This window comes from Vidua macroura, chromosome 12 (assembly GCF_024509145.1).
Source record: "Vidua macroura isolate BioBank_ID:100142 chromosome 12, ASM2450914v1, whole genome shotgun sequence".
NCBI lineage: Eukaryota > Metazoa > Chordata > Aves > Passeriformes > Viduidae > Vidua > Vidua macroura.
In genome coordinates, this window is record NC_071582.1 from 8,908,567 (window position 1) to 8,933,597 (window position 25,031).

A 25,031-nucleotide genomic window follows, 5' to 3' on the forward strand; every position below is an offset into this window, starting at 1 on the left:
AGCCAGAGTGTTTCAGCAAATTTTATGTCCCTGGTGGCACACTTGCAGTTACCCATGGAGCCTCACCTTCAAAGTCACTTAGTTTAAAAATCACTAATTTCTCTGAAAATACAGCAACGCCCCAGTACGGAGTAAAATGGCCTGGGAGGAAGAGTAAGCAAGTAAAGGACAAGGAAGCATAAGATACATACATAAACAAAATGAAAACATTTGCAAAGCACCGATGGAAGTATTGTGTCCTTTGCTCCCTGGGCACCCCAAAGCTGCAGCTGTGACAGCAGCAGGAGCTGCAGCTCCAGTGCAGGGCTCCTTCCCACCCGCAGCACAGCAAGGCAGGCTCCCTGTGCTCACCCAAGCAAGGCTACGCTGTTGGGGTGACAAAAAAGTACAGCAACCTGCATTATTACCTCAAATAGATCTGGTTTTCAAAACAAATGAAATAACATTTTAAAAGCTTAAATACAAAAGCCCACACACAACCTATTACCTACATTTTAATCAAGAACAGAAAGAAAAGAAAATTAGAGTAGATACTACTTGGCTAGATTTAAAGGAAAAGGACAATCCTTTGCAATAGCAGGCTCCATTTCTCAACATGACTATGTTCCAAAAGATTAGATAACAGTATCAGGCAACATCAGACTATTAATGACACAACCCCACAGAATGGAGAAAAGTATTTAAGCATGATATTGACTTTGTAAGATTTAAGATACCAGCACACAAACAGCCCATCCTTTTCTACACATTAACATATTGGTATTAAACGCTTGGATTAATGGATTATAAAGGAGTAATACCATAAATTAATTCTGATATATCTCTGCAAAGTTGCTGAAAAAGAAAAGAGAGAAAGGAAAAAAAAAAAAAAAAAAAAAAGAGGAAAAAGAAGAGATCAGCATTCCAGAAGTATCCCCAGGGGAAAGCAGCAGCCGATCATGGTACACATTACCTCTGCCCCTGGTTCATCCATCTGCTGCACCTCAAGGAATGCCACAGGGGAAGCAAACATGTGGAGCACAGCTAATAACAGCAATTCTGTCCATATTAGAAACTAATTATCACCCTTTCCTATCAGGATCAGTGCTTTCAGAATTATAAGCAATTTACCCTACTAAATGCAGTCTAGAATTTAACACTCAATAACTCAATAGCTTATTTTAAAAAAACCCTGCCAATTTGGACTTAGAGATCATACAAATTATATTTCTTTTCCTCTCAACACCGCCTACTTTCTTGCATCTGAAGATTTCAAATTTTGTTGGTGGGGTTTTTTTTACAGTGAAGGGGTGAAGGGAAAAAAACTCTGCCTAAACACAATTCTGTGCATTTAACTCTCAGCTCAAAACTGCACAATTACTGTGATTAAGTCTATGTACATCTAACAAAAAAATACAAACATTTAGTTTGTATTGTATTAGCCATCCTCTGGAAATAACAGCACGAAATCTCATTGCTCCCTACCAAATATATTACTTTTCATTAAATACACAGACCATAAAACTACAAAATGAGATTAAAAAGCTGTGAATAGCATTTTATGTACTGACCTCGCAAATAGAAAACAGACTTTCTCCTCAGTCTGTTATCATTCTACAAAACTAAAAATTAAGAACCTGGAGGACTGTTGAGATCCCTCAGAACTAGGCTGGTCTATAAGAACCTAATTATTTATTTTGAAATGACCACGTAAACATTTTGATTTAATTTTTTAAATTTATTTTGTTTTAATTAAGACTATCTACTTGAGGCACTACTTCTGCACATTTTGTAGCACAGTCCAAATAACTGAGAAACAGTGAACACCAAGTAAAATCATATGAGTGCAAAGACCTGATAAAGAGCATCAGATATGGATCAAAACATTGCTTCTCTCACAAGAATCTCAATTTCTCTTTGTTTTCTATCCATCCATTCCTCAAGCCAAGTACTTCTTTAGCCCTGACCCAAGTTTTATCTCACAGCCTACCAAATCATCCTCTTCCAAATTCCCTCGAAGCCCATCCTGCTTAGCCAGCAGGTGCCACTTTTTTGAGAAAGAGAAGGTCAACGTTCCCCTAAGGATTTGAGCAAAATGCCTCCTGGAGCGAGCAGTCTGGGATTGGTGCTTGGGTCTGCTCCCTTGGGACTGCACATGCTGGCTCTGCGCCTTGAGGTAGCAATGTCAAGAACTGTTAAGGATTTACAGAGAAGTCTCACGGATTTAAGTGAGAAGCATTCTAATGGAAATCACTCAACTACTTGGTTTGCACCTCTGAACAGCACACATTGATATTACACTTAAAACGTTTTTAGAGGAAAATGAAACATTCCCCAAAATATTTGACTCAAAAGTAAATAGAATTTAGTGCCAAATGCTAAAGAACTGCAATAACAAAGCAGAGCTACTGCTTTTTTAAGTACACAGACAAATGTAATACCAGTATATATTCATAATACTTATAAAGCTTTTTTTTTTTGCTAAATAGGGAATAGTCAAGGCTGTATTTATGATCAGCTGTATCCTTCAGCATGAAGGGATACAAAGCACAAACCTAATGCAAAACATCAGCAACTTGGCTTAATAAGATTACAGTACAGTAAAAGGTGCTCATAAGCATTTTCTATAAATGAAATGTAAAGCCCGATGACTACATACGAGCCGGAAGACCAACCTAAGCTCATAATGAAGGTATTGTGACAAAGCTTAGTATCTAAAACACCAACAGAATGGTGTATTTTTGATGTGGTTGAAAATTTCACATTGATTATAAAGCAGCCATGTTACAGTGGCTAGTTTTAGGGTAGTAGTGTTCTAATTTCTATGATCCATGTAGCAGTTATAAGGCAGATAATACCGAGTTACCTAGTATATTATTCCTTCCTGCAAATCTCACTTCTCAAAATAACAGCATATTTACAGCGTAATGGCACATGGTTGGAAAATTTAAACCACTTTTCCAACAACCTTAAAGAAATCAGTAAAAATATATGTACATTTAACTCAGTACACAGCAGTTTCTTTTTCAAATGCAGAGAAAAGGGGATATTATGATCTTCTGTGGGAAAAGCAAGCCGTCAGACTGAATAAGTATCAAGAACTATAACCATTAATTAATTAAGTAAAAATAGTCAAGAAATGAAAACCCATCACCCCTGCACTCCAATCACATCTGGCCTCTACCAGTACCCAGAAATAAGTACTACAGTGAATCAAATAGCATCAGGTGAACTTGTTTCTGTTTCCTGCCCTTTGCAGTTTTGAGCATGCTTAATCTCATGCCCACTACACACAGACACGGCTATTCCTATATCATCTGTACGCCTTCAGAAAATAATCCTACAGTCCCAGACTAGTAATGAGAGAAATTTCCCTAACCAGACTTGTCAACAGCAATGATAAACAGCATATAAACTGTTCTACCAATATCCTACTTACCTTTTCACCCTTACTAGATTCAGTAACTAAATTTGCATTAAAATAATTGTACAATGGTACTTCAGCATTCAATAAACCATGTTTCTTAGTTTGTCACCATAAGCCATTCCCAGGACCAGAGGAAAAAAATTAAGTGTAAAATAGAGAAGTCAACATCCTTTTACTTCATACCTCATTGTCTGTCCAATCAAAACCTCAGTAAAGAGTCAATACCAATCAAAGTCTTTATTTCTGTAAATGACAACTCAAACCATAGACACACAGATAAATTGCATTTTATTTCTAAGAGTTACCAGGAGCTCATTGTGCATGCACAATGCATAGAGTGTGCTGGGGAGGAAGAACTAAAATAAGGATACTCTTACACAAGCCAGTCACCCATTCTTGCCATCATTTACTAAAAATATTTTTTTTTAAATCCCTTCTGTTAACTGAAGCACCTAAAAGATTTTTTCTGTTTGTTACAAGGAAAAGTCAATTCTGAAAAAAAAAATTCTTTTAATTTGAATCAAAATACATGCAAGCCTTTGAGTAGATATAAGCTTACTGCCACATGTCTATTTCTCATAATTTTCGTAATAAAAGCAGAGTTTTAAGTAGAGCTCCTTTCTGAGAGAGGGTTTTTTCCTTAAAAACTAACTTAGTTACAAGCCACAATATAAAACCAAAGGACAAACTTCTTAATCAGTTTGCCCCTCCTAAAGAATACGGATTAGTAACAGGCATCCAGACGTATCCAGCTGAATCAGAAGATGTGTAAGAAAAAAGGAGGGGTTGTTACTGTTGCTTTTTAATAATATGAAGCAACTGACCACCTGTCAGCACCTCCACTGTCAGCACTGGCAGTAGGAAAGGGAATTGATGTTCACAGAGACGTAGGCACATTCAGCAAGCTCCTACTTCAATATCTACGCTTACCAAGGCACTTCCTTCACTGCAGTGCACCCTGTGTTACCATGACATTTACTTCAAAAGTTTTCCATTCTCAGCTCCAGATATATATTACAGGAAACATTCTTTAAGGATGTGCAACATCAAATTTTATTTGAAACAAATGAGCATACAACCCGTCTTAGGACTACCTTCTCTCACTCTATTACTAAGGAGAACAAGAGGAAAGTGCTAAGACAAATCATCAAAATCCCCAAAGAGAAAGTCAAATTAGAAAAGCCAAATACAAAAAGGCCAAAATGTGTCATATCCAGAACAGAAATACTTGAACATATTAAAACAGAGCTCCAGCCTGAAGTCCTCAGTTAGAGGCATATTGAGAAGAGTGTATTTTGAGCACAGAGCCAGCTCTCTCCTCTGCAACACACTTCCAGTATCAGGCCAAATTCACATCCAAAAACCAACAGAGATTTTACAGGCTATGAAAGCACACCTGTTCTGGACTTCTACTTCCCTACAAATAATCTTGTAAAGGAGTGAATAACTACTTAACAAACACAAAAAGGTCAGAGACAACTTCCAAATGGCTGGCATTGCCCCAAGCTGTTACAACAGAGTTATGGATAGGCAGATAACAGTTTCTGAACCTGATTTGGCACACCCCAGAAGACCTTGCCTCCAAACAGGCAAATCCTAACAGCCTATTTCTGCTCTCCGGCACAGGCTGGCAGTAAGCACAGAATGAATTTCACTGCAGAACATAAACCACAACCAAACCCCACTACATGTGCAGTGCTGGCTGTATGCACAAATGGCTCCCAGCCAGCTTGACTCCTATCACTCACAGGCAGGAAGAAAACCAGACAGGCCACTTAAGCAAAGGCTTGTTCACTGTGGGACAGCAACAGAAGATTTATGTGCACAATTGGAGCCATTATGCCAATAACTTCTGTTCACTGACACCCTTTACAGAAATCCTGAAAAAGTTACAGCACAGAGATAACTAGAATTCACAACAATAGTCCCAAAAAGTCTGAGACTGTGTGATTTCATATACAAAGTGAAGAGTAAAAGCTACCAGCAAGTGACTTCAATAGCACAGGACTATTAAGCCAGCATCCAAATTACATTTGAATAGCAAAATGCTGTCATAATGAAGGTAATGACACAACTTTATTATATCAGATATAAAATACTTAGTCTTGCAGGAACTTTACAGCGTCAATATTTCCTCTGCAGTCTATAAAGGACTCAAATTAACTCCCCCAAATAAACCAGATATATAAGTGCTTGACTTACAACACAGCTAATATCACTGACACACTCACTGATCAAAAGCTACATCTTTAACTGAACTGAGAGAAATGCAATTTATCTAAAATCTGGGAAAACTAACAAAGAAAGTACTAACTGAACATACTCCAGCAATTCCTTAAGGCCAAAGAAAAAAGTAATCAAGAATAAAAAATTCAAAAAGATGGCCAGATACTCCAGTGCTGACAGAAGTACATCAGATAGTTCTAGTGCTTTTTCACAGAATCTTCTGAGTTGGAAGGAACCCAAAATTATCATCAAGCCCAATTCTAAAGTGAATGGTCCATATGGGGATCAAACCTGCATTATTGGCATTATGAGCACCATGGTCATTACTACTGCTGCTACAGAACACAACACAAAATTTCACAGGTGTAAGCAATGCTTTACATTAAGCTGGTTGTTAGCTTTGCTTTTTTTAAAGGAAAACAGAAAATGCATAAAGGAAACCAACAAAAGCACAGTCTTTACAAAAGAGGTACAGATATCAAATTCCTATTTTGTCATAATAGTGGCCTGTATTTCCAAAGAAGTTATCAGACTGCTGAGAAATTAAGCTCTTCCCTGTAGTCCTAAATTTTATCTGAATAAGTTCAACAAAACTCCTATGAAGAAATAATATAATTCTCAATAGTATCATTCCAGATGCACACCAATTAGTCCTATATATTGTATATTTCAAAGATCATTTCCAAAAGGACTGGAAACAAAAAATATCTTTCTTTTTTTTAATCTTCCTGCATTCAAATTTAATCCATCATGAGGTTTCCGAGGAAAAATCAGACTAAAAACAACTCAAAAGCCTATTCCCAGCCCCATGAGAATGCAAAGTCTGAAAACACTAAATCTGTCACTGGTTCAGGGGTGATTGCAGACACTGCTGTGCCTCCAACTCACATTTTCAGTTGTACATTTCAAGAAATAAGTGTATGTGAGAAGAAACTTTAAGGTAAGTGATTTTTAAAAGGAAAAATATTTAAAACTCAACAGTGATTATTACAATCTTGAGGGATTCTTGAAGAATATCTTTACATTAAATTCAGCTGTACTTCAGAACATAGATATTATTCTTAATATTTATGTCCACACACTTTCTTTTTCTCTGCCCACTTTCTTTCTTGTTCAAGACAGGTTCATAAAAAAAAAAATTAAAATCACACCACCAGAAACAGTAATGAAAGAGAAAGTTACTGAATTGTCCCTGGGCATTTTGTCTATCAACAGATGTTAGAAAGCCTAATTGGAAATCACAACACAGAATACAGCATTCAGGACTGGCATTCCTAAGTTCGTCCCCTACAAATGCCTGCAGGAATCACACACATCTAGAAGCAGCTAACTGTATTATCCATGTGGATGAAATTAAGCCCTGGATAATGAAAATGACCAAATAAAATGTAAAAATTAATGAACTTCAGCTGAACATCCAAATTCAAATCTACCCCAAGTAAAGCAAGTTTATTGTTTTCCTTGCTATCCAGCAGCAATTACATTAGCAAAATTTTATCAATGCCATTAATACTTACTAGTAGAAGCAGCAGCACTAACAAAACTAACAAACTGCTATAAAACTCAGTTATTCTTTTATACTTCCTCTTTATTTTTGGAATTTAAAACTAAGTTTGTTTTAAAAATAATTAATTCAGAAATTGAGAAGTACTCACATCAAGTCCAGAAGAAAGACATCCTCAGCTACCCTAACCAGCTACAAAACCTGGTTGTGGACAAAAGTAATCACATGGGAGTGGACGTGGCCACCTGCATGAAGGGCCCAAGAGCACACAGTTCTTCCTTTCCCTGCTTCAAAGGTGGATGCTCCCCTTTACAAATACTGATGCTCTTAAGATTAGTTTTAAGTTTTTGGATAACACAATGATACCAAAATAAACATGAAAGTTGCCTTCATATTCTGTATCACTATCATTTAAAGACATATATTCTTCAAAAACAAGTTGGAGAAAAAAACCTACCTACAATAATAACAGGAATCAAATGTATAATTTCCACATTAGCAAGAATTGATAAGAATCTCAAAAGTTTCTTGCACATCAGGCACAAAGCAAATAGCCTTCCCAAACTAACAGTTTCAACCGGATAATCTTATGGGCTTCCCTGGAAAATATATCTGCTTCCTGATTTCCTCAGCTTTCCGTGTGTCCCTAAATACTTGCTTCAGTGTAAACATCCTACTTCTCATAAAAGCTGCTGTGAAATTTAAAAATAAGTACCTCAAATTTCTTGAATTACAAAGAAATGGGAAAGCAGACATTAATTACAAAAAAAAAAAAAGCAATAAAAAACAAACAAGAAAAAAAAACCCACCAAAAAAAAAAACAAACTTACAATAAGTATCACATTTAGAAGCTGCTGAAATGAAATCTATAAATTGGGGTCAACATTTAGTTCACCTTCCTAAAGAAATTTTTAATTCCTTAAATTAATTTGCACTCTCTCGCCTTTCAGTGTTTTCTAAAATATTGTTCCCACTAGGTACATCACAAATTCCATTTAAGATAAAAAGAAGGGATAGCAAAGCTACAATATTTGGATCCCTTGCTTTTATCCCAACCTGGCTGATTTTCATTAGGTTTACAGGATGTAAAGCAGCTTTTCTTCCCCAAAAGCTAGAACCAAATATAAAACAGGAGTCACAACAGGCTAGTTGCAGAAAACATGGTAGTTGAATTTTGAGTTTCAAAGAATTGTTTGAGGGCCAAGACACTGTTTTTCACTTAAATAGTATTTATTTACAAAATAGGTTTCACTAATCAAATGGAACTGACACCAAAGCACACCGTTAATATGTGAAGTATTTGTTTTCAAAGTATCTGTAGTGCTTGAAGTCTTCCCCTTTGACGTGTATTTACTCATCAGTGTTTCTTAAACTTACCCTCACATACCAGAATTATGATATAAAAATCATCTATTTCACAAAAGGCTCCATTTAATGATATACAACCTTTTTTATGACAGAAGAAGCAAACAAGTTAAAAAGCACTTCAGGGGAAGTAGGAATTATTGTTTTCAAACTAAGTTCTTCATGATCATTAGGTGAAATCAAATTTCTTTCCCAACTTCAAGACACACTCTGTTGTAGCACAATCAGCTTTTCCACTGCTGTTAGAGCATAGGTTCTGTCTACAACAAAACAAAGGATATTTTAAAGTACTCAGAATCCAGCTAGAGTAGCAAATACAGCCACATTTAACACGGCCACATCTCTTGTTTCAGTCAGAGTAGGTTTTGTCAAAAAACCCACTTGATTACTGAATCTTTTTAGACGACTTGTTACCATATCCATGATTATTAGATCATGGCCATCGGCTAGACACTGGTACATATATCCAGCTGTCAAAGTGAATTTAATCCATTAAATACAAAGGATAGCTATGGACAGGGCTGCTTTCTGTTTATGTATAAGGAAACCCTTTTAGACCAGAAATTTTCTTCCTTGAAGAAATTTAGGCAAATGTATCTATCTGTGCTTTCTTATTTGGATAAGATTCAAATAAAATTTACTGAAATTAGATGCATATGTAATCTGTGAAGGTGTGCTGAAACAGTTTCTGTAATGCTGATATAAGTCCCAGACTGAAATTTGCATTTCCGTATTTTTAAATAACAGAGTTTTCACTTAAGAAGCTGTATAGTAGACACAGCAAGAACTGAATTGAAAAAGAAAAACCCCAAAACTTGATCAATGTAAGTAAAAGCTTGAATTAAACAAGCAGAGACATCAAACTAAATACAAAAGTAGGGAGTGAATATTGACACTGAAAACAGTGCAAGCTAATTTAACTCTGCTTAGGTCATATGAGGTTCTTGATATTAACCCATTCCAAGACCACCATTTACATTAGACTGACCGAGTTCAAAAACACTTCTTGTCTGTTCTACAGTGTAAACACTAACCCTCATTTTAGAGCTGAGGAAATCAGAAAATAGAAAAGGAAAAAAAGAAAGGCAGTTCCTCAATGATGTAGCAAAACAGGAACAGAAATTTTGCCTCTTTGTTACATCCTTTAAAACTCAAGAATATCTTCTCTTCACTATGCAATGACAATCTTGACAAAAGCTTTTAATGGAGATAAAAAGCCTGATTTAACATTTTACAAAATTTTACAAAAATAACAGCACTAAGTAGAAAGTGATTAATAATATTTCCTAGGACTTTCCTATTCCTAGTGAATTTTTAGATATGAATTAAGAGTCATTTAGACAAAAAAAAAATTTCATTTCAAGAATTATGTATTTTGTTCATTATTCAGTATCCCATGTTCCTATAATTTAACAGATCAAATAAAACAATAGCATAGATTATAAAACCACAGAATATTAAAAAGCAGTTAATATTTCAATATGGAAGCTTGTTATATGAATTAAATGATCTCTGCATTTTATTCAAGGATTAGTCACACAAGTATAAAACTATTTCAGAATTAGAATTTTAAAAGAAATACCTAACTCCTCATACTAAACTCATTCAAAATGCTATCTTTGTTAAGGCTGACAAAATCAGGCCAGTATTTATACACACTTACATATTCAGAACACAATGAGCTTATCTCAATGTATGCCAGTGACCCTACTGCCACAATCCCAAAAACAGCGCCTACTCAATCAGTACTGACTCAAAGGCTAAAAGGACACATAAATAGAACATTTGTTGGAGCTGTGAAAGATCTTTTATTCCCAAACGTGACTTGAGACCAACTGGCACAACAGTCAGAGGATACTTGGGTCGTTAATGCTGTGCTCATTCCCAAGGATAGCTGCAGAGCTCAGGACACACATCTGCTGAGGCAGCATTAAATTTGCTTAAAAGGGGAAAACAACAACAAGCAGACACCTTGCAGAGTCTGATTCCCTCGGTTCATACTCTCCTTGTGATCAATGCTGACCTCTCCCTGGTACAGTATCTGGTCCCCATGCCAAGGCCACTCACACCACAACTTGTCTATGCAGGTTAGGCAAACACACGTAGAAACTGTAAGTAACAAGTCCTGGCTGAACTGCTTAGAGCATCAGCTCAGCAACACTTCCCAAGGCCAAGCCAACTGGAATTGTGCTGCTTTCCTGCTCTGACAAAGGGGCAAGGCCAGGCAGAGACTGAAAAACAAGACCCAAGCTGAGGATCTCTAGTATGGCACATGCATACATCTGCTGCAGCAGGCAGAAAGTTCTTTTCAAGTACAAATAAAGTATTCATTTTCTCATTATTCCTTAATTTCACTTGGAAGGAGAAAAAAGAAGAATGAAGTGTTTGCTTAATTCTCACTTTTATCTATTTCAGAAAAAGTGATAGAGCTAAAGACTATATTGTATAAACAGATATAAAGGATGGAGCAAGCTAAATGGATAACTTCAGAACTCATCTCATCTAGAGGCTCTTTCAGTAAAAAAGAAATACTTACACATGGAAGTCCCAGTCCACATAAAAAAATATGTTGTACAGTGTTAATCACATTGTCTTCAAACTTTAAAAAAATCCTCTTTTTTTTTCAATTCTTCAGATTTAAAATATTTTTATATTCTTAAATAAGCAAAAAATTAATCAACTCCATCCTGACAGCACATGTAGAAATGGATATTACAGCTGCCTAGAGTGTCTGTACTCTAAAAATTGTCTCTGGTTTCTCACATTTCATCTTGATGAAAAACCCCACATATTAAAAAAACCACAAAAACTATATTATCTGATGTGACACAAGAAATTAATAGCTTTTTCATAATTTGAAAACAATTAACATTTGGTAACTACAGTCTGAGGAGGAAGTATTTATATACAAAGATATAGCTGAGTTTGCTGGAAAAGGAATCCTATGTAAGGTATATTTTCCAAATAAATACAGAACTTTACATCTCTGCAAGGGATTTTCCCCTATTAGTGTCACATTTATAAATCATATGGTAGCAAGACAACCATTTTACTTATAAAAAAAAATGAATTAGAAAAGGATAATGAATGAAGCAGTGCATTTTCCCAACTGTTTTTCACTACCCAAAGTTATGGAGGAAATCTTAAAAAAAATATTTCTTCCAGGTACAAAAAGGGACAAGTACTGGGGGAAACTCAGACAGTGATACTTTGGCAATAAACACTGGTTAGCTGTTAGAACCATTCAATCTCTAAGTGCATTCAAGCTAAGTATGTTAAATACACAAAAAGTTCACAGAGTAAGATTTTAAAAAGCTGTAGCTTTATGGACATTGGGTTCAACCAACCACAGAAGCAAATAATGTATTTCAAGGAATTCTCTGCTTCCCGCTCTTTTTACTCCAGCCATGTGCTAATACTGACAAGGTACTTTCAGATCAATGCACCAAGCACTTCAGGAGATGCAAGAGCTCTGCCAGGAATCCTGCCTTCAGAAGGACTTCCATTGCTATGGCAACAGCATGTTCTCCAGGATCCAATTCAGAGACAACCTGTGACACACTCATGAGAGATGGCCAAACTCCGGCAGAGTGCTCGCTGCAGCACAAGTGGCACTGTCACACACATGCCAGTTAGCACTTGCAGGAATGCAAAGTACAAAGCAGGGGGGGTTTATGATAGTTCACTTAAGTTCCCTGCTTATAAACTGGTGCATCTGGGAGAAAAAATACCATTCACCTTATTAAACAAATTTAGACTATTCAAAGGCCAAAAAGTATATTATCATTAGCATAGAATACAAATTGCATTACACATCGTCTCCTATATTCAGGAATTTATCCCTTTTCTGGTCCCAAATTCCCCTAACAGGATGAGGATAAAGGAAAAGGGAAGGGTTAGTACGTAGCAAAGAAGCAAATTATTGAAACTATTACTCAGTACTCAACAAGTATCTTGAAATAAAGTGAGTTTAATGAGTATAACAGACACACATGGCTACAAACTCTGGTTTTACTACATCACTCTACAAAAAAACCCCAAGCAATCTCTTACAATGCTTCACCTTCTACCCAGAAACGTATTCACAAAAACACCCTTGACATCTTGAGATTTAATCACCAAACATGCCGTGTTGTAGGCATCCCTTATACATCACTCTTACACTTGTAAGAATTTGTATACATCGGGACCAGCCAGTAATTCAAGCCATTAAAAACCACTAGAAGGAAATTTAAGTTATTTACCCATTTCTGCGTTTTTATTACGTTCATTTTCAAAAACTAAGGTAATAGTTACATACATTTTGTCTGCATGAACAGACAAAACCCTGCCTGTTGCTGCTCACCTAAGTTCATTCATCCCAGATGATCAGATCTATCTTTCCCATGCATAATGAAGATTACAACACGGCTGCATTCTCTATGTTTCTGACAATACCTAAAAGAGTTTAGCTCCTTTTAAGATTCCTTCTGGTTGAATTGTACAGGACTTCCATCCTGAAGGCCTGGTAAGACTGTTGGGTGTATGTGCTGGAGAAGATACGGTCTTGCATTCTTTAAAGCCACTCACTTCCTCCTTTTGAAGTATCAGGCATTATCTGACTTGCTTTGCAAGCAGTAATGTTGCAGATTGTTAAAAAAATATTGCAGATAAACTAATAAAATTAACAACTGAAAGAGGAAGAAATATAGGCACTTAAATTTGTGTTTTATTGGGATTTGCATTTTTGGGAGGTTTTTTAGGCTTTTGTATTGGGTTTTTTGGTTTGTATTTTTTGTGTTGTTGTTTTGGTTTTGTTTGGGTATTTTTGGGGGGAGTTTTTTAATTGAGGAGCTTTTGAATTCAACATCTCACAAATACTCACAAGTATCTAATTCAGATGTTCCTGTCATAAGTAGTATTGACAAACTTTATGCTCCATTTTTTGGCATGCCTATTAGTGACCTCTAGCAAGGGAATATGATACCAGAGATATTTTCAAGGTAACCAAAATAAAAGTATTGCACAGAGCAGAGAACACATGCCAGACATTACACGCATTTATACACGAATTTGCAGAAATGTGCATTTGTTTAATAAAATCCAGCTAAGGGAAAAATTTTTGCATTACCATTCCATTCAATCCCCTTGCACCTAAGCATCACAAGCACTAATCTTGCAAAGACATACTACAAAATACAGCCATTTGAGCTCTACAGTAGTAAGCGCCAGACATCATTTTTAGAAATACACAAAAGCTTTTCATTACTCAAAAACTCGGTCATCTTCATTAAATCACCATCTCTTCATAAAAGCCTTGGCTTCATTTAGCATTCAGGAAGATGAAAGAGCAGCTACCCTCCTTATGGATTACTTCTCTATTACAAGAGAATACTTTGCACGTCAAAAGCAAACACTGAAGGATTAAATGATATTGTAGTTTCCGCTCTTATTTGCAATGGGCAGTGAATAGAATTGCAAAGAAACAATCAGTGATTATTTTAAGCTGTGTTCTTTTGCAAGGATTATGACTCATGAAGTTGCTGCATAAAGAACTGGAACAGGATAGGTGTCACATTGGAAATGGTGGAAACAGCACAATATGAAAAATGTTTGTCCTACAAGCAAAGATGTCTGATTTAATCATTTCATAGGGTAGCCACAATTGCTCTTGGGATAACAACCAAGACAATAGTATCTTGCATTCAAGTAAACAAAAAATAAAAGTATACACAATGAATTCCATTCTCCTACAGAAGACTAAAAATACCTCTGGATTTTTTGTTTATACTGAATTAAGGGTAAAATACTTTTAAAACTCAATTTAATTTAACACACAGAACATGCACATTTATGGTCTCATATTCATTTCCATTTTACCTGCAAAATGTACACAACTAGAAATAGCCAAATTTGGATTTTGATTAACTAGGTATGTTTTTCTAACAATTAGCTCAGCATACTCATCTTTATATTTAAAAAGGAGGAAAAGAATACACCATCTAAAATATAACTTCCACAAAATATGGCTCAGAGCACACTTCAACATGAAACTCCAGCCCAGCCTAACAAGAGTTTTGTTGTGTTACCACTGCTTCAGCAACAGCAAAGATCACTTCCAGAGACAAGCTAAACACAAAATGTGTCCCACAGTTTTGTTAATGAAAAGCAAAGTAGAAGTGGTTCAACTTCTTACTAGAAGTGCACACAACTAACAACCTGATCAAGACATGGAGACACCACCAGCTCTGTGACTACAACTGGCACAAAAAGAAACCCAAAAAATCTGCTACCAAAACAAACTTGAATAGTGTAACAAATACCTCACATGCTTATGAAAAAAACAATATAGGCAACCTCTGCAGAAGATCAGGAGCAAGAAATTCACTGCAATAAAAAGTTACTTCCAGAAGAAAAATAAATCTGAAATTGTCAACTATGTAAAAAAAAGACTTATTTCCCACGTAGCAATAAATTGCTACTGTAACAAAAATGTACACTTTTGGACCATCTTTTAAATGCACTTCCATAGCCCTAATATGAAAATGTACAAATTGTCTGTCCAGGCTAAACTTTCCTTAGTTTTATGCTAAGATTTTACTGACATTTACAGAGAGCATTTGTCAGGGCCACAAAGTAAACACTTTTAGTCAAGTCTTTTTCACCCCCCCCCCCCCCGCCCCATTCCAAATACTACTTTAACACACCAGCAACAATTATTCTGGTGTGGTCAAGCAAGATTTTTCTGCATTACACTAGTAAGAACTTGAAGTTTATGTATTTTAAACCAATTTCAGCCCTTTACTAAAAAAAAAAAAAAAAAATAAAAATCACATCTCTAGAATACAAGAATCTAACAACATCCTGAAGATTGATTGGGTACTTTTTAGCCTGATTATCCTCTGAAAACAGTGAGATATTATAAATATAACAAAAGCTACTCTTTCAGATCATTCTTGGTATTCAGTTAACATCTTCACCAAAGAAGTACGCCCTTTATGTTTTTGAATGTTGTGTTTACAAACACAGTTTTGTTTTACAGATGAAAAAACAAGGCATTCATTCAAAACATTAAAAAAAAATCATTATCTCATCTTAGAGTCATAATAGAAAAAAATAAAAAACAAAAAACTTTGCCCCTACAACCACTAATAAATAATGCATTGTAGTATTTAAAAAGTCCATCAAGTACCAAAAAGTACCTCCAAATCATCAGGTTGAGGTATACAATACAACTGAGGACTGCTAAATTTTCAAATTAATCAAAGATAAACAAAAAGCAAACAAAACCCACAAAATGCAGGAGTGGCCATTACAATATAATGTAGGGAAAAAAAACCCTCAGATATTAAGAATAAAATTCCTATCCTTAGAATGATAATTTTTTCCTGCCTTTTCCTATAACGTTTAATAACCAAAAGTGATGAAGGTGACTACACTATTTAAAACTAATTATGCATATTCAATAACAATCTCCAAATAATTCACATGCAAAAGAAAATACTGCCTTTGCTTATTTCTTTATTTAAAATCTGGTGACTTCCTCACAGGAAAATGTACAAAACCAATCAAGTTTTGCTACATTTTTCTGAAGAAGTGTTAACACATTGAACTAGATAATGCCTGCGAAAAAAGGTTTCCAGAAAAATACTTTATTTCATGAGGTCAATTATTGAAACTGAATTTTCAAGTATGAAAATTAGCATTTATTTTGAAGTAAATTTAAGATAAAAGACTTATTTATTATATCCCATAGATCACATCTGGCTCCGTGGGTACTTTAATAAATTTTATGTAGTTCTGAAAATGCTAATGCTATTTCCCTGAAAACATAAACCTTTCACAATAGAGTAACAAGCAGAACTGCATCTCCATGGTCAAGAGAGGTCAAGAAGCCTAGCAAACTATTTCAGTTTATGTATAGCTTTGATTTTAAAAACAGTCTCCACAAACTTCAGTCTTACTGAGTGGTATGGTATTATATTACTGCCTTAAACAACCGTCTCTTCATAAATACACACAATGTTCAGCCCTGAAAAAATTACACTATACCTTTAGCAATTCCAGGAAAATACAGTTTTCCAAGTTAATAATAGAGTATAGTTTAGATTAACAGAAACTCAGATAATGGTATCTGCAGGCTCAGCTCTGGATAAAGTAGAATTACCTGAGACAAACAGCTGTCACAGCAACTTGACAGCAAAACAACTAAGGGGTTAAATCCTCTTTGTGTGACAGCTGGAAAGAAGTGAGGGGAAGGGGAACTTTGGCAAGCATGTATGAATGATAAGCTTTTAACATGAAATTCCTTTGCTAAAGATCAAAAAGAGACCATAAACATATAAACCCAAAAAAACCCCAAAACATTAAAACTTAGCAAAAGCTGCAGACATTAAAGTTTTACAGGGAGAGATTACAAGCTCAGCTGACATTAAAGAACATACAAATACATAAGAATCCCATTCATACTGCTCTTCCCCCTCTTTACTCAAACCCTTAGTCCTCACATTTCCATTTCTATCAAATCTTCTGTCTGGACAGAAAGATAAATACAAAATTTCAAATCATATTCCTTTCACATGCCATTAAGACCACTCTCCAAAGCATCTGAATATTCCTCATCACTTACAGTAGATCAGAAAAATTTGGCAGGGCACAGAGTTACTGGCTGAAGGGAGGCTGATGGTGGTAATCCCATCCTTAGATCCACGAACAAGGCACTACTGCAATCCCAGATCTTCTGAAGCCACCCAGAAATATCATTGCTAAGATCTTCCTTGCATCCCAAACCAGTAATATTTATATGGGGATTGGAGGTTGCATGCTGTGCCTGTAACACAGTGACCACACTGCTGCTCTCATCTAAGGAAAAAATTGCTGGAAATACAGGATTAACTTTTTGAAAGTATGCTTTCTACATGCAAACACAGCAAAACTCAGTTTCCCTTACTAATGGTGTCAAATATATCTCTAAACAGAAGACAGACAGCACAAAATTCTCAGATCTTCTATGGAAAACAGCAAAGAATTTCTGACCAAGTGTCATGAGGTTCATACCATCATCTTTCAAAACCAAAGTCAACAGCAATGAACAATGGTCTAACACCTATTTCTCTGCTCACCAAGCTAGATTCAGAATACTGAGCTATTTTAGTAACTCTCCCTTTTTCCTCAATCCCCAAAACCTCAATATCCATATGACCACAAACATCTTGCAATACACTGCTTCAAAGCTGGGTTGTCAGTTCTCTCTACTTATCCAACATTTTTTCCCCTTCTCTTTCTTAAACAGGAGTGTGGAAGCTGTATCACACAGGAATATACACTATACTTCTCAAGACTTTTCATGGCATGCCTGGTAATTTATCTTTCCCAAGGCAAGGAATGGAAGGAGGAAACGAGACAGCAGCAGTGAGACAGGGGCTGCCAACAGGCAACCTGCAGAGTCATGAGTTTACTGGCTCTGCATCATCCTTCAGGTGTCTAAATGCACCAGGTGAGGGATCCAGACTGAAATCTTGATCTCATTTGCATTTGGCCCATTTGAAGTGTAATCCATGGGTCTTCCCTACAAAAAAAAAATTGAAGGTAAAGAAGCCATGGACACCCTTCTGCTTTCAAGCACAAGGCTTCTTCAACTCTCCTAAAGCTCTTCAGAAGAGGACAGAATTTAGTACCTCTCAGACCAAAGATGAAATACCAGGTTACCAAGTCTGCTGGTTCACCTTTAATGAAGGTAATTTTTTAAAATTAAAAAATTTAAAATTAAAAAAAGCTACACTGCTGCATGATCTAATCTTTAACAGACCACTCCAGATTCCCAGCATTTAAGACACAATAAGAGTGCCTCTTCTCTTCAGCAATTGCATAGATCAAAACCATTGCTCATCCAGGTAACTCTCCCAAATTCTTTTTTGTTTTTTAATTTGGGAGTTTGTTTTGTTTTGTTTGTTTCTTTTACAAAGAACTGCTGATGGAAAATCGAAAAGGAAATAAGAGTTCACAGGATTGACAAAGTCAGGTCTTGTTAATTTTGGAAACACTGTTTGGTAACTTAAGAGACCTGCTCAAGAATTGCCATTGTGACCATTCTCAAGACACATGGCCCTAATTTAGGGACACTCAGGTTAATGGCAGGCTATCAGCTTAAATGGTCTTTGCACCAAGTCACTAATTAGCAGTCCAGGGCAAACTCAGTACATTGGTAGAGACAAGTGGAAAGGGCAGCCAGGCTCTTGAATTTGTATGAAAGCAACCAAACCAATACAAACAGATATTTAAACAGATACATCCAGAAGTTTTTGCATGTATGAGGAATGTCTGGGTACACACAAGATTTGTGCCCAAAGCTCTTCACATCCAAATGTGCATACTTATTTTTCATGAACTTCAGAAGAATCTTACAGGCAAGAGAAGTATCGTATTTTGACAACTTAGCTCCTAAACTGTACCTCTTACTTTAAACTCTTATCCCTCTTTTCTGCTATACAGCCACAATATCTTACTTCATCTCTTTGACTGATACCTCACTGATGCATGTGCACAGCCACATGTAAAAATAATAAATAATGCTATTAGCACACTGAAAAGGTACTAAATTGAAAATGGTAGGCCACAGAAAAATACTCCCTCAGAGTTATTCTTCTTTGCAAAAGACAAAAAAAAAAAAAAAAAAAAAAAAACCAAGAAAAAACCCCAAAGGTATTTATTTTAGGGTACTAAACCTGAGATTAAAAAAATCAGTTACAGGAAAAACTGAGATTGAGATCAAGTCTACTAAAAACCATAGGAAAATTGCACTACCATTGCCTATGGTGTGCACGTGCATATTGTGACTGGTTGTTAATGGAATTACTGTAATAAATAAAGGGTGTTGGGCAAAATCAGTAACCATCCAAGTGTGTATTAGCATACGTGTTGTAGCTTAGACAAGGGCAAAACAAGCAAAATGTCACTGTAAATCACAAACACTACCTTTAGCCACAGTAGTAACAGAAGATTTAGATTTTACATAGAATCTAAAAAAGAAAAAATCAAACTACCAGATTAAAAAGTTCAATGGAACAAACCTTTGACCTTTGCCACCTTCTACTACAGTTTCTAAGACAGAAATGCCTTCATCTTCAGAAGTTGGTTTTGGAGGAGAAAAGAATGACAAGTTCTGTTTTGAACAAGAATTAAGTACAGCAGGTATGACAAGGAATATTTTGTGGCTTAACTCACAGGCTTACATTATCAGGTTACTTTTCCAATATGTTTATTTTCACCAGCAGTCTGATCAAGTAATTTGACTTTATCAGCAGCTTACATGACTTACTGTCATAATATACTACAATATATCAGATTAGTTCACTTATTTTATCTGCAGCTTTCATTCATAACTGATTGACCTGTAGAAAGCAAGCCTGCCCCAGCTATCTTTTAATCAAAACACAATGTTCATCTGTTAATCCAAGATAGCAATTTCTTACAAATTATAGATCAGTTGTATTAGCTGTTTTATTCATGTAACCAAACTACACATATATTTCTAAAATATAATCAACAGAAGGCTTGCAGAATTAAAGCAAATCAAGCTTGTTACATCAGGATTAATAATATACACCCCAGTATTTCCAACACTTCACAAAACCACATCTGAAAAACAAAGAAAACTTAACCATTCTTTAACAGCAACTAATTTGTCCTTTTAAACTAGGGACCAGTGGGTAGTAAGGAAAAAGCATCATGAGCATTCCTTCCTTCTAAATCAGATTTCCCAGAAATATACAGTCTTAAGAGCCATGTAGACATACAATTGATCTTCACCTATTTAATGGGGCCATTAGGCTGAATCTCAAATCACTGACAGGTTGGAGGGGGAGGGGAGGTGTTGCAGATGTTTAAGTTTAAATGAGAAAGAGGGGGCTCTAAAATAAAAAACAATGAGCACAGTCTTACTCCAACTAAAAAAAAAAAGAAAGCGCTTTCCTTCAGTATGCTTGTAAAAATATCACAAAAATAAAACAAGCTTAATGGGAAAGATATTAAAGCAAGCTTCACTTCCCTAATTGCCATCAAAACCACTGAAAGTGTCTGTAAGAGGCAGCAACACCCAAAGAAAAAAAGAAGCACTTTTTAGGAATCGGCACACAGTGTGATTTTCAGTCCTAGATAGCTCAAAGGAATAAATACCTCCTCTTTTCATGTTTCTCTTTAAAAAGTGATCTCTGGTCAGTTTAAAAAAAAAAAAAAAAAAAAAAGGCTTTTAAGTATTGTTTGTCCTAGAAGTTACAAAACACTTGAAATTATAGCAAGACCACCAATTAAATCAAAGTACTTAGAAATTAAATGCCTGTACTTCATCACTGATCTTGACATAGTTTTTCTACAATACTTAACACTGTCTCAGAACACAACTAATAAAGAAGTTCGTCACCTCTCATTGCTGCAAAGTAATCACCCTAGGTCAAGGCTTAGATCATAACATTACCAGAAATAGGGTATATAATCCACTAACCAACCAGTAAATTTCTACACCTAGAAACATTTTTAATGAAAATCCATGAATACATATACTATCATTGAGAGGGGAACTCAGCTGAGGTTGTAGCTTGTCTGACAGTTGTAGTGTTGTACTGAGGATTAGTATTTATAGGAGTATACACCATATTGGTAAAGAAATTCAAGGAGATCACTTACACTGCTTCTCTTAAAGAAATAACTATTCTGGCATTCTCTCTTTTTCTAAAACATCCAAGGGAAGAAAGGGAAACATTACCTACAAATAGGACATGCCACATTACTTAGAAGTGCTCTAAGACCTAAAGTAAAAATGAAAGCTTTATTATTTAACAGAAAATCATTCTACTCATTCAGGAAAACCAAGGACAAAGTGGGATGAGATGCTCACATTGTGCTCCCCACAATTAAGTTTTAGATGCCTGAATGTCTTTTAAAACAAGCTTCAGGGAAACAACTCTCTTAAATATTTGTATTTTCAAAAATTTAAATATTAACTATATTGTAAGACAGATTTGCTGTCTTACTATTGCCATTAACTTAAACTTGATATACTTTCAAAGAGGAAGAGAAAGCCAGTCCTTTATTTTAGGAGAAAACCAGACTTCTTCAAGTATGTAACAATTATATTTGCTACATAGTTTCATTACATTAAATGTGAGAGTCTCTGGAAAGTTTGAAAAGCAACTCAATAGAGAAGTCTTAAGATGCTTTTAAAAACAAAAATCCTCAAGTGTTACTAAAATGCAGGGTCATTTGGACTCTCAAAGTAACAGCCCTGACAACCTAAGAGGCTAACAGGGGATGTCACTGCAAAACTTTAAGCCACTACTCCACTCCTCTACTGGCATTCTAAACATTTATTTTCATTAACTAAAACACAAACGTTACTTTGTTGTATCCATAAGATCAAAAATATCATTTCACTGTATTCAAACAAGATGAACCTACATAAAAAAGTTTTATCAAAAACTTACTTGTGTTTCTCTTTTGTAATAAGTAATAAATATTCCTTTTAGGGAATGACACAAAGCATCTGTTTTAAAATTGCACTTATTTCCTATTACAGTCTTAGCTTAAAGGTCTCTGACACAGCTATTAGGTGGACCCTGTGATAATGTGATAATACATTGAGGCCACAAAATACATGCAATGTGTAAATATACAGTTACTTACTTTCCAGATGCATGGATAAAATTTCAACACAAGAAAATTCTAGTTGCCAAATCTTTGAGAGCTACACAGTACTAGAAAATTGTATTAAACTCACATTTTCCTTAAGTACTGCATTTAAAAATAGCATGTCCTTGAGTCAGGAGTATTTAACTATTTGGCATTTTACAGAAGTTTTCTCCCTTCATACAGGGGGGCTAGGAAATTCTTCAATTGAAGAGCTAGATTTGATTTTCTCAAACAAAAACAACACAGACATTCATTTTTAGTACAACAAATACACAACTTCCATGTCAGTATGGCTAGAGACATTCAACACTTCACAGTACTGTAGCTAATAGTCTAAGACAGAGAGGAAAACCATGGTTAAAGTTAGCAAAATACACTATAAAGATCAAAACAGCACATCTCTAACTGATCTGAATATCTTATGAGAATATGCACAAATGAAAGACTACAATACTCTGAGAACATGGAGACTACGCTGAAACATTACAGCCCAGCGAGATGAACATTCTGTATCTCGGATGCATCCTACCTGATCCACTGAACTGGCTGCTTCCTAGTGTAGTTGGTCTGGTTTTTCCACTATTTACAGGTGGGGAAAACATCTGCAAAACAAGAAAAGAAAAAGACATGTTTTAGTTGGCTTTGAAAGTCTGTGCTGAATTAAGGTAAACAGAAAAAATGTTAATAGCAAACAATATTTTTTTTTATATTTCTGCTTGAAAACAAACAGAATGCAAGATGCATGTTTAGACGCACAAAACCAATAAGATGGAGTACTCCTTGCAATTTATTAATAGGACCAAAACCTCATTTCTACACAAACATAAACAACTTAAAACTAAAGGGACACCTACTACTACTGGGAATATTTCAAATATTTACATGACTTACATTTTTTTACTCACATTATATTTCTTACTGATCTACAAGTATAAAGTCACTGCACAAAGACAGCATTTAAGATGCAGTAGTTTTCTATTATATTTATAGATCAAGAGCCTTTTTGGTATGTTAAAAGCAACACACAGAAAATACCTACAATTTTGTTAGCCAAGACCATCAATTAATAACTTCTTTTATTTGTGGCAAGTAGTTTTTCTTTTGTTTAAATAAGAAAAAAAAAAAAAAAAAAAAAAAAAGACAAAAAAAAAAAAAAAAAACACCACCCAGAAGCCAAGATACCAGTGCCACACGCCAGCTTAACCAACGTTAATTATTAGATTATGCCACCACTGGGTCAGCCTGATTTTAACCAGTTAAACCAATTGACCCAGCTGGTATTACAGTATTAAATCTTGAAGTCTAGACATTACATCAAAGTTCAGGTGTCCAACTTGGCTGAGGCAGAGCCAGCCAAGCCCTGCACGCTGCTGCCCCTGCTCCTCACTTCACAAGACCACGGAGAAGTCATGAGAAGACCTCAGAGAATATCCTACCGCACTGAAGTCCAGCAAGTCGCTCAATTCCTTGTCAGTTCCTATAGCGGCCATCCTCTGCTGCTGGGAATTCATCTTCCTCCGCTCCTCCGATCACCTTTCTAGGGCACAGGGAGAGAGGCACAGGCAGCACTTCACGGCGCGAACCCGGCCCCGGCGAAGAGGGGCCTCTGGTACCTGCACCCCTGGGGCGGGGTGGAGACTCCCGGGGGAGCCTCGCTCGGCCGGGCGGGCTGAGGGAATCGTGAGCAGCAGCTTCCCCGAACTAACGAACTCTCTTCAAGTTTCCTCAGGCTCCCTTCTCTCCCTCATTCCACTTCTCCCCCAACCTCGAGCAAGGCACGGTCACGCCGCAGAACGGCGGCCGCCAGGAATTAAGTCCCCCCCAGGCAAGAGAAAGCAAATAAACAGCCGCGGCCCGGCGAGGTCCGGAGAATTAGCGAGAGATTAAGTGACTCACTGTCCCCGCAACAATGGGGCTGACGAGCGGGGCCGGACGGGCCTCAGCAGAGCCATCTCTGCCCCGGCATTATCGCCCACCGCCGGTGCCGGCTCCCCCTCCCCCTCTCTCCCGACCCACCCACCGGGGGCCGCGGCCGCCGCTCCGCGCTCGGGACCGCGGCGGGCCGGGAGCCGCCCCCGCGCGCCGCACGCGCACACGCGGGACCGGGCGCGCGCGCCACCAGCGGGCGGGTGGGGGGGGGGCGGAATGCGCGTGCGGCGGCGGGGACGGGAGGGGCCCGCGCCTTCCCTTGTGCCGGCGGGCGCCGCGGGGGAGCCGCCGCGGCCCCGCGCCCCGGCAAGTTTCGGAGCCGCCCGGTCCTTTATGAGCACCGGCAGCCGCCGAGTGCCGCCCGCGGGGACTCGCTCCTGGCCCGCGGTCCGCGGCCCGGAGACCCCGCACGCCCGCCCCGCCACCCGCGCGGCCGGCCCCGGCTGCCGCCCCTCGGGTTCCCCGGCGGAGCCTCCGCCTCCCCCGCGGTCTCCCCGCCGCCGCCCCGGGCAGCCCCACTCCCTCCCGCGCGCCCGCGGCCCCGTCCTCTCGCCGCCGCCTCTGCCCCTGCGAGCGCCCGGCCGCCGCTTCCCTCCCCCCGCCGCTCTCTCCCAACTTCTCGCGGCCGCCCGCACTTACCCGCTGCCCCTGTGTGCTGCGGTGACCAGGGCCGGGCCGGCGGCGGCGCGCGGGCCGCGGGCTGGGTGGGAGGCGACGAGCCGAGCGCTCCCCCCCCGCTGGAAGGAACTTGTGGGTTCCCTCAGGCGGACATTTTTTTGCTTACAGAGCCTCAGCACCACGTTCACGGCTCCGGCTCCGTATCCCTCCGCGTCGAGCGCCGCCGCCTTAACCCTTGTCGCGCCGCGCCGCTCCCGGCCGGGGCGGGCGGGGATCCACAGACACCCCCGGCAGCCGCCCCGGCACCCGCCTCGCCCCCGG

At 37.8% G+C, this 25,031-nt stretch overlaps 1 protein-coding gene across 7 annotated transcripts in view; it reads right to left on the minus strand.

The window, feature by feature from the left end:
• The window catches only part of TCF12 (transcription factor 12), a 160,442-nt gene extending 135,625 nt beyond the window's left edge, over positions 1–24,817 (minus strand). For 6 of the 7 annotated variants that reach the window (XM_053988718.1, XM_053988727.1, XM_053988717.1 and 3 more), the window contains exons 1-3: positions 24,732–24,817; positions 23,600–23,700; positions 22,693–22,765 (exon numbers count right to left, since the gene is read on the minus strand). In XM_053988718.1, coding sequence (XP_053844693.1) covers positions 22,693–22,765; positions 23,600–23,674 — 148 coding nt within the window. In that variant the 5' untranslated portion in view covers positions 23,675–23,700; positions 24,732–24,817. Of the gene's footprint in view, positions 1–22,692; positions 22,766–23,599; positions 24,127–24,731 lie in introns of those variants that run through there. The other variant, XM_053988714.1, reaches the window with a different exon arrangement.
• Between the last annotated feature and the right edge of the window lie 214 nt (positions 24,818–25,031).